We start from the raw sequence: 11,283 nt of genomic DNA, 5'->3' as shown, positions 1-11,283 counted from the left end.
TCCGAGGGTGAGAAGGAGAGGTCCGTATACCGCGTACGAGACTCACAAGATGGCCGGGGAGAGAGCATTCCAGCCGGGGAATGTGGTCAAAAGCACCGCGTGGCTACAGGAGCGAGAGAGAGAGCCTAGTCGCGTCGCGGAGATCCGTTGCCGAGCGCCCGAATCCGTTCTAGCGTCGCCGAACACGCACGAACTGGCGGGCGCGCCGGAAGTCTGAGAGCGAAAGAGAGAACGCGCCGAGGATCGTTCTCGAGCTTTCGCCGGTAGCACTTGGAAAGCACACACTTGGTTCTCTTAGTCCGCACACAGAGATGTTCGATCCGATTCACTGAGGAGAGAGTGTGCGATGAGCCGTCCGTATCCCGCGCACGAGGCTCACAAGATGGCCGCCGAGAGCGTGTACCTGAGCACGTGTCGTAGAGATCCATTACCGAGCGCCCGAGTCCGCCCGAGCGTCGCCGAACACGCACGAGCAACCGAACCCGACGGAAGTCAGAGCGAGAGAGAAAGCACGACACGGATCGTTCTTGAACTTTCGCCGTTAGCACATGGAAAGCACACACTCGAATTTCTACGTCCGCGCACAGATATGTTCTTTCAGATTCACTGAGGAGAGAGTGTGCGATGAGCCGTCCGTATCGCGCGCACGAGGCTCACAAGATGGCCGCCGAGAGCGTGAGTCCGCCCGAGCACGTGTCGCAGAGATCCGTTACCGAGCGCCCGAGTCCGCCCGAGCGTCGCCGAACACGCACGAGCAACTGAGCCCGACGGAAGTCAGAGCGAGAGAGAAAGCACGACACGGATCGTTCTCGAACTTTCGCCGTTAGCACGTGGAGAGCACACACTCGAATTTCTACGTCCGCGGACAGATATGTTTTTTCAGATTCACTCGGTCGGCCATACTACTGATCGTTTACACAAAATAAATGAAGTAGTGGAAATGTTACGAACATCATTTAACAATGCATTTCAGCCATACCAACGATTATGTATAGACAAAAGTCTACTCCTCTACAAAGGCCGTCTGTCGTTTAAACAGTATATCCCTTCGAAACGGAGTAGATTTGGGATAAAGTCATTCCTTCTTTGTGACTGCAAAACAGGTTACATCCAAGACATAATCATTTATTGTGGGGCTAGTACTACTGTAGCTACCGAATATCAATATATTGGAAAGCCAGGGAACATTATAATGTCGCTTTTGCAATCTTTTCTAAACAAAGGCCATACTGTTTATCTGGACAACTGGTTTTCCAGTCCCACATTGTTCATTCTACTCCACGAAAAAGGTACGAACGCTTGTGGTACCGTGCAAAGAAGACGGAAAGATATGCCGAAGATAAGTGATAAATTGAAAAAAGGAGAGGCAGTGTTCCGCTCATCTGAAAATCTATTGGCAATGAAATGGTCTGATAGAAAGGAATTTTATATGCTTTCCACTATCCATACCGCAGAATTTGCAGAAGTACCTAAAAAAGTCAAGAAAAAATGAATATATTCTAAAGTCAAAATGCGTAATAGATTATAACTCTTCAATGGGTATAATCGACAAATCAGATATGGTGATAAGTACTATCGATACAACTCGCAAAAGTTTAAAGTGGTATCGCAAATACTTTTTCCACTTAATAGACATTTGCGTCTGGAACGCATTCTGCCTATATAAGGACACCACAAAAAAACAAATCTCAATGGCGAAATTTCAGCTTCAGCTGATTAAGGAAATATTACAGGAATACCACAAAAATCACGAACATCATTGATGCAGCAAGTCAGGAAATAATTATCCCACAAGGCTTGTAACGATGCACCCCCCATCGTTACCCGGCACGTAGCCAGCCGGAAGTCTGCCGCCCGGCGAACACCAGCCGGGCAGTGGCAGAGGCGCCTAGCGCCCTTTTTTAATATCTCAAAAACCGCGGTTGTGATAAACAACCATGCGGCCGTTATACGGCCGCCGTTACGCCGAAGACCGAGCATAGCCGAGCGCTGCCGGAAGATCTCGAGCGTCACCCGCCGAATTGCCGCGTCGTTTCGCCCAGGGGAAGCGACGCGTTTACCGTAATTTACCCTCCGAAAAACAACGCGTCGTTATCCCCACCCGGGGGCGAACGACGCAATTACCGATAGACGCTCGGGTATAAGAAGACAGCGTTTCGGCATCTCGGGACCAGAACGATTCCTGAATCCGCTCGAGCAGTACGCTCCGAGATACCAGAACCGATCCTGAAAATCGTAGCAACGACGGAACGTGAGGTTGACGTGTTCGCAGCCTCCGCCGAGCATTCTCGGCTTCCGTGCAGTCTCCGAACTCCTGACACAAATCCGACCGACTCAACGAGAGCGGAGTGTTCGCCGCTCTCCTCGATTACGGTCTATCATTCGACCGCTCCAGCTAGCCGGACCGTGGGTTTGCGAGTTCGCTGCCCCGTCGAGTTTTCTCGACTCCGCCACGCTATCCTCAACTCCGCGAACGGAAGCAGGGACGGAGAGTTCTCCGCCCGGTCGAGGGTACTCGATCTCCGCTCGAATTCCCCGACCACTGGGAACACGCGATTAATCCCGCGACCACACTAATACTAATACTATAATACTATAATTATAATTATCGCGCCGAAATATCTACCGCCTAATAGTTCATTCTATTCCGCGCGCCGTCAAAATAAACACGGCCTTGCCGTATACGCGCAGTGTGACCAGAAACAGGTCCCGCGGCTCACGGCTCAGCAATGGAGGGGATAACGCACACAAGCGCGAATCGCGTACATGTGCGCTCTGCGCTTCGGTTAGTTTCGGAGAGTAGAGAAGAACAGACATATGTTTCCGTCTTCTTCTCACTTTCTACCGAGCTGGCAACGATGGTTGCGTTCCGATATTCACTCCCAGTACTGAAAATCTATAGTCCACGTCACGTGCACTATAGATTTTCAGTACTGGCAGTGAATATTGGAACGCAGCCGAAAGCAATGTTGATTGCTTGGCTTATTACATACGATAGCGTTAAATGTTTTTCTGACTCGTGAACTTTTTATTATGCATATATGTATATATATATATATATAAAATATTTTTTTGTTATGCTATATTAGTATAGCATTGGCTATAGTTTATAAGTTTTATTGTGATATAGTAAAAGTAATATATTTACATATAAGGACATATGCAATTTTTTAATTACTTTATATTACTTTAATAATTACTTTATTAATTATTTACACAAATATGTGTTTGTGTAAGATTATAAATATTACAATAATATAAGAACAAAGAGTGAATGGACTTCCATACCACCCATGAGGTTCCACTAATGGCGCGTTAGATTTTTTTATTACATGGATCTTTGCCTGGAGCCCTATTGTACCACATTTTATTCATGTCTTATATAGAAATAATATATTTTACATATCTACTTTATCTTATATCTTATGTGATATCTTTTACGGACAAAATACATGGATGATAAAATTCAAAAAATAAATCTTTTATCAATTAAAATAAATTTTTCCTTTAGACTACCAATATTATTTTTAATGATATTTACCTGAAATATTGTCCAATATGTTCATTGTTTTTCTCGAGCAGATTTCGGCTTATGTTTACAAATAAACGCACAGCCTGTCGTGTCCGCTCGTCTCGATATGCCCAAATCAGCTGGCAAAGTATTTTTTTCTTGTTATTGTTTCGGAACAATTTCGTTGTTTTTAAACATGTAGAATAGGCTCTCGTCTCTTTTCTCGCCGAAACGTCGACTAGATAAGTAGTACGCGGGCACAGAATCAATAAATTATATCAATTCAAATTTCATTTCATTAGATTATATCAATTCAAACTTATTTGGAATTCTTTACGCTGCAACCTTTCGTTTTAATAATTTTCTCTAAACAGTGCTCTTATATGAAATCTTAATGTTCAGAAAGTTTATTCATGTCCTTTATAGACATAATATATTTTACATATCTACTTTATCTTATACCTTATGTGATATCTTTTACGGACAACATTCGCGGATGATAAAATTTATGGAACTATTCCAATTGTAAGTCTCAAATTTATTTATATTTTTATCTGTTATATTTATATATTTATATTACATTCTTCATTGTATTTATTCATTATATTTATTCATTATATTTATTCATTGTATTTATTCATTATATTTATTCATTATATCTATATATATATATATATATTTCATTCTTAGAGTCTTTGTTGTTGACAATTCTATATAGAAATGTGTGATACATTAAAAAAGAAACCTAAACGAAGCTTTTCAGAAGCTTGGCTTAGTGATGATCGATTTAAATTTTGGATATGCAAAGTATCATTTGACGATAGCCTTTTCCATTGTATTATATGTAATAAAAATTTTTCGTGCGGTTTATCGCACGTTATAAGACATGCGGATTCTGCGTGTCATAAAGAAAATGCATCATTATTAAATAATAACAATATAAGTTCAAATACAATAATACGAAAACGTTTTAAACAACAATGGTTAGAGATCGATTTGTTTAAGCCATGGCTACGCGAAGTATCAGATGACGTTAATTCATTTTTCTGCGCGTTTTGTAATATATCTGTTATTGGTGGTTTGTCTCAAATCTATCGTCACGCAGAATCCAAGCAACATATTATAAAATGTAAAGAAAATGAAACAAACAAATCCAGTGAAGATATGAATGTGAACGAATCACTTTTGTCATTTGAAGAGCGAAAAAAATCAGCAGAAATTCGCTATGCCGCGTTAATTGCTGATAAAAATATTTCACATCGAACGGCAAAAGATATTCTTACCCTTTTTCAAGAAATAGGAAAAGATTTTAATGTTTTGAAAAATATGAGTATGGGCCAAACAAAATGTACAAGTATAATTTCAAATGTGTTATGTCCGATTGAGACGGATCGTATAGTTAACAGCATTCAAAACACTAAATTTTCAATTTTTATTGATGAAACATCTGATATTTCAAATGAAAAATGGATGACGTTTCTTGTTCGGTATGTTGATTCGAAAACATTAAACATTCGCTCGCAATTAGTAAAATTAATTAATATTGATGCGAGAGACTGCAGTGCAGAAAAATTGTTTAATGCTTTTAAAGCTGAAATGTGGAAATTGAATATTCCATTTTTAAATATTGTTGCTTTATCATGTGACAATGCATCCGTAATGACGGGAAAACATCTTTCATTTAAAAAAAAGCTGAAAGAGATGTGTAAAAATTTAATTACACTTCCATGTCCTTGTCATTCCACTGCATTAGTTGCGCATGCCGCATGCGCTAAAATACCGGATTATTGCGAGGAATTTTTAAAAAAAATCGTGAATTTTATTAACGGTAGTCCAAAACGTTCGGCAATTTATCAAGAGTTCTGTGAATGTTTTCAGCAAACAAACCTAAAAATTTTAAAGTTGTCTGATACACGGTGGCTTTCTCATCATTCATGTGTTGAAAGACTTCTTGAGTCTTGGGATACTATCAAGTTATTTCTGAATGAAATTACCATAAGCGAAAGAACAAAGTCTGGAACATATTTATTATCTATGATGCAAAATCTAGATATAAAAGCCTATTTCTTATTTTTACAGCATATTTTAAATTTTTTTAATTCATTTAATGCATTTTTCCAAGCTGTGGAAACTAGGATACATTTATTGCAGCCAAAGTCAGTAGAATTTTTAACCACAGTTTGCAAACATTTTTTAAAGTCAGAGCATTTGAATAATTTATGTGATAATATTAAATTTGATGAAAAGGAGAATCAAAAATTGTTAGAAGAAGTTTCTTTAGGATCTGAATGTGAAGACTACCTCGATGAATTAATGAAGGAAGGACATGCAGATATAGTTGCAAATGTTCGAAAGAATTGTTTGCAATTTTATGTAACTGCCGCCGAGGAAATTTATAAAAGATTACCAATTAATGATAAATTTTTATCAAAATTAAAAGTTTTCGAACATAACTTAGTATTATTAGATATTGATAGAGAAACATCATTCAATGATGTTTCTTTTATCGCTGAAACTCTTGGCGGGTTTGACGAAAACGGTTTGAAGAAAGAATGGCTTACTTTACATCTAGATTTTACAATAACAGAAAAGGAAAAGCTATTAAAATTAAGCTTTGATGATATGTGGAAACAAATTTTACAAAGTCAGTATTCCACTAATATTGATAAATATCCCAATCTCAAACGTCTTTTGAATGCTGTTAGATCATTTCCAAATTCGAATGCCGATCCAGAAAGAATGTTTTCTGTTTTAACAGATTTAAAAACAAAAAAACGAAATAAACTTTCGTCTTCCTCTATAAATGCTATTTGTGTTTTGAAATCAGCATTGAAAGCAAGAAAAGAAACCATTCTAAACATGGAGATTGATGAGAAGCATTTATCTCTCATGTCGTCGGACAAATTATATAACACTCCTCCTAAAAAACAAAAAAGCAGTCTTACATTATATGCTGCAGATGTTTGTGACATTGCTGGTCCCTCAACATCTACCGATATGCAATAATAATGTTTAGAAGATAATGACTTATATTTTATGGCCATTATTATTCATATAATATAATATAATAAAAATAGTTGCTTTACTTATTTTCTTGTAAAAATATCATGTCGGTAATAGATATTATGTCTCCAAAAGACACCATATTTGTAAAAGGTGCGTCTAAAAATTTTCATGTCTGTAATAGACATTATGTTTGCAAAAGACATAATAAAGTAAATATGTAAAAAAATATTATGTTTACAAGAGACATCAATAAAATGTGGTACAATAGGGCTCCAGGCGAAAATCCACATAATAAAAAAATCTAACGCGCCATTAGTGGAACCTCATAGGTGGTGTGGAAGTCCATTCACTCTTTGTTCTTATATTATTGTAATATTTATAATTTTACACAAATATATATTTACGTAAATAATTAATAAAGTAATTATTAAAGTAAAGAAATAAGAAATCGCATATGTCCTTACACGTAAATATATCACTTTTACCATATCATAATAAATAATAAAACTTAATATAGCATAACGAAAAAATGTTTTATATAACTATGTATATATATACATATATATACATAATAAAAAGTTCACGAGTCGGAAAAGCATTTAACGCTGTCGTATGTAATAAGCCAAGCGCCAAGCGATCAACATTGCCTTCGTTGCCAGCTCGGTAGAAAGTGAGAAGAAGACGGAAAACATATGTCTGTTCTTCTCTACTCTCCGAAACTAACCGAAGCGCAGAGCGCACATGTACGCGGTTCGCGCTTGTGTGCGTTATCCCCTCCATTGCTGAGCCGTGAGCCGCGGGACCTGTTTCTGGTCACACTGTATACGCGCCGACCGACCCAATTTCTTGCGCGTCTCGCGCGCCGTCGAAATAAACACGGCCTTGCCGTACACGCGCCGACCGACCGCGCCCGATTTCTTGCGCGTTTCGCGTGCCGTCAAAATAAACACGGCTTTGCGAATATTGTAAGCGGTTCGATATATCGAACATCAAGCACCGAATAATCTACGCGCATTATATCTAGCGCACTGCACCATCCGCCGCGCGCTCACTATTATAAATCGACCATTGCCGAAAGAGGCAAATAAAGACAATATCTAAAATCTTTCGTGTGTCTCACCTTTTCACGAGCCCTGATCCCGACCGAGTTTATCCACGCACTCGCGAAAAGTGACCCCGTTACAGGCTCACAGGGAGACATTTTCCTTCAATATACCAGTCGGGGAAGAAAAATCGAAAACGAAGATGCGTTGTATGTGCGGCTGGTGGTGTGAGACGTGAATCGATGTATCAGTGTGAACAATGTAATGTGGGCTTGTGCGTTTCCCCTTGTTTCGAAATCTATCACACCAAGTTGCACTATTAGTTTTGTCATTTATTATATTACGCTCTTAGTTTTGTTATTTATTATGTTACTCTCTTAGTTTTGTTATTTCTTTAAATTTTGTAATATTGGAACATATTATTTATATCAACGCCATTTACTTTAATTAATGTACTGTGAAGAAATAGATGATTTTAAAACGTTAAGCGCTACGCCTGTTTTGTCTGTCTTTCCGTCCGATCCGCGAGATAAGATTCCGTCGAAATCGGATTTCGGCCAAGGATTTGTTCAGGGTACGACAAAGCAGTATAAACATTTTAGAAATGTTTTTTAAACACGTTAAATGCCGCATCAGTCACCGATGACTGTCGCGGCCCGAATGAAAAGTTTAGTGTCAATCACGCTCGAAATTTCTATGAATGCCACAAATCACGTTTTCGCGGCTTACGCTGCCGTAGAATGCAACCACTCTCGTGGAAAACTTCCTCGTCCCACGAATGTATAACCGCGGCCAGCTTCTCCGTACCGAAAGAGTTAAAACATTATAATTTATTATAAAAAAATATTATAAAAAATTCCGATCGAATACTTACATTAAACGCGCGATATCTATGTCTCCGTTCAACTGAAAGATGAGTCTAAACGAATCCGGACTATTCTCCATAACACCTTGCGCTTCCACGAGCAGATCCGTGGCGAGGTCTCCCAGAACGTAGGACTTTATCGCGATTAAATCTTCGTTTACATTAATATAATCGGCCGCGTTAATCATCTGTTCGATTCGTTCCATATCGAACAGTTCGCGACCGATCTTAACTTTTGCTACTTCGCGCTCCACCGTTTCGCGCTTCGCCGTTTCGTCGCTTCGCTATCTCGCGAGCGAGAATACTTTGACGCTTCTAGAAACGATCTCGCGTTTATAAGAATCGACGCGCGGATGCCGCAGTACGATTTATCGAACGCGCCGCGTCTTCCTTCCGCGACCGCTCCTCTAATCGCTCGACTCGAGCGGAGACGAACGAGTAATAAAGATAGATTATAAAGGAAAATAACAACAATAGATTTTAAAGGAAAATAATAAAAAAATAATGTTATAAGAGGAACTCGAACATCCGCTAGATAACGCGCATCCCGGATACTCGGCGAACGTTTATTGTCGCCGGAAAGAGTATTTCTAATCGCTCATCGAGTGTCCTTCTTAGGGGACAAACAAATAATAAAAATAGAAATAACAAAAAACATCCGCTAGATAACGCGCATCGCTGGAAGGGGTATCTCTAATCGCTCATCGAGTGTCCTTCTTAGGAGGCAAACGAATAATAAAAATAGAAATAACAAAAAACATCCGCTAGATAACGCGCATCGCTGGAAGGGGTATCTCTAATCGCTCATCGAGTGTCCTTCTTAGGAGGCAAACGAATAATAAAAATAGAAATAACAAAAAACATCCGCTAGATAACGCGCATCGCTGGAAGGGGTATCTCTAATCGCTCATCGAGTGTCCTTCTTAGGGGGCAAAAGAATAATAAAAATAGAAATAACAAAAAACATCCGCTAGATAACGCGCATCCCGGATACTCGGCGAACGTTTATCGTCGCCGGAAAGAGTATCTCTAATCGCTCATCGAGTGTCCTTCTTAGGAGACAAACGAATAATAAAAATAGAAATAACAAAAAGCGAAACCGCGAGAGAAACTCGAGCGTCCGCTAAATGACGCGCATTTCGAACGCTCGACGTCGAAAGAGGTGCATTTCTCTAATTACCTTCGACGGTCTGGGAGGAGCCCTAGCTCACGCGTTCTTTCCCTCTGGAGCGACCGACTTCACGTCGGAGATACACGTCGACGATTCGGAACCGTGGCACGTGTATCTAAACAAGAATCCTCCCGCATCACCTGCTGCAATCGCTAACGCACGAGATCGGCCACGCATTGGGTCTACAGCACAGCATGCGCAATGACTCTATAATGTTCCCGTATATATCCGACATCGAGAATCAATTTCCAGTTAAGCTGAGCATAGAAGACATTCTCGCTATACAGAATCTGTACGGATCTCACGACGATGGAAACTATCCGACGGCGACTCCCGTGACCACCGCGGCGCCCGCGACGACGAGCGTCGCGCCGACCGACCAAGCGCGCGCGGATCCCTGCGCATTGCGGCGCGTGGACGCCGCGTTGATAATGAATCACCGATTGTATATAGCTAATCGCCGCAACATATGGTCGGTCGATATGACTGAGAAACGCTACGGTAGACCCATGACGCTCACGGATTACGCGGCGTTTCTACCGGCGAATTTCACGCGCCTATCCGCCGCGTATCGAAGACCCTCGGGCAATTTCGCGCTATTCGCGGACGATTCGATCTACCTCGCTGAATATCCTAGTCTTAAGCTAAAATCGGGTTGGCCGAAATATTTCCACGATATCGGACTTCCTCGAAACGTTAAGATCAACGCAGCGATAAATATGCATACAGGACGAACGTACGCTATATACGACGATGATAAGGTCGCGGAAATCGACGAGTGTCACATGATAGTCGTTAGACACGCTCCGTTAAAAGATATATTTCTCGGAATTCCGTCCGCGATAACGTCAGCCTTCCGATACATCGATGGTAATCTATATTTCTTTGCCAAACGTCAGTTCTACGCCTTCAACGAATTCACGAATATCGTAACCTCGGCGGGTCCTTTCGATCTACACGCGCTCGGCATCGAGTATCCTACAGATGGACTGCTAAGGCAATTGCGCGATCTCCTTAGTCGCGTCTATCATCTCGGCGACGCGACCGAAAGAGAGAAGATCGACGATGAGAACGACTAGAGCGACTCCTACGGATGGACTGCTAAGGCAATTGCGCGATCTCCTTAGTCGCGTCTATCGTCTCGGCGACGCGACCGAGAGAGAAGATCGACGATGAGAACGACTAGAGCGACCCTACCGTCATTTTTTAAAAATAGAATATATAAGAGAAAGCGCGCGAAAGGGGAAGAAGCGATCTCTACGCGAGTATGTAAAGACTGTCCATCCGTTAAGCGCTTCATTATTGACGGAGAACGCCGAAGCTAACGCGCGAGAAAGAACGAGCGACGATGTACGCGACAATGGGGGGACAATCGCAGCAGCAACACTCATTCGACGATCGATCGAGGCTAACCGAGCGAGACTGCGGAGATAGCGCGGAATACGCTAAACAAGCTAAAAAGGATAATGGGTAAGACTATCAAACGTTTATTCGAACTAATAATTCACTAGCGTCGTTTCTCTCATCCCTCGCATCTATTTTTAGACGAGATCGCGATCGGACACCGAGACGCGACGCGGACGTCTCGGTCGCGCGACCGGTCAGAATCTTAGGAAGACGCTATCCATTGACCAAAACCGCGTATAAACATCTGGAAATCAGCGTTAACGTCAGCCGACCCTCTTTC

The 11,283-nt window shown here is 41.0% G+C and overlaps 2 protein-coding genes across 2 annotated transcripts; both read left to right on the top strand.

The window, feature by feature from the left end:
• Positions 1-871: 871 nt before the first annotated feature.
• Positions 872-1,492, top strand: LOC138938374 (piggyBac transposable element-derived protein 4-like). Its single transcript, XM_070305289.1, has one exon. The coding sequence runs from the start codon at positions 872-874 to the stop codon at positions 1,490-1,492; it is 621 nt and encodes a 206-aa protein (XP_070161390.1).
• An 8,298-nt stretch (positions 1,493-9,790) lies between these two features.
• On the top strand, positions 9,791-10,675 carry LOC138938373 (stromelysin-2-like). The gene has a single exon (XM_070305288.1). It carries the CDS (start codon positions 9,791-9,793, stop codon positions 10,673-10,675), a length of 885 nt encoding a protein of 294 aa, XP_070161389.1.
• Positions 10,676-11,283: the final 608 nt, after the last annotated feature.

This window comes from Polyergus mexicanus, unplaced genomic scaffold (assembly GCF_030449975.1).
Source record: "Polyergus mexicanus isolate NDT 795.1 unplaced genomic scaffold, iyPolMexi1.0 SCAF_12, whole genome shotgun sequence".
NCBI classification, from domain to species: domain Eukaryota; kingdom Metazoa; phylum Arthropoda; class Insecta; order Hymenoptera; family Formicidae; genus Polyergus; species Polyergus mexicanus.
This window is presented reverse-complemented; position numbering and strand designations above follow the sequence as displayed.

Coding starts and splice junctions, on each gene's coding strand:
- LOC138938373 (XM_070305288.1), top strand. CDS start 9,791: ATGCGCAATGACTCTATAATGTTCCCGTATATATCCGACATCGAGAAT.
- LOC138938374 (XM_070305289.1), top strand. CDS start 872: ATGTTTTTTCAGATTCACTCGGTCGGCCATACTACTGATCGTTTACAC.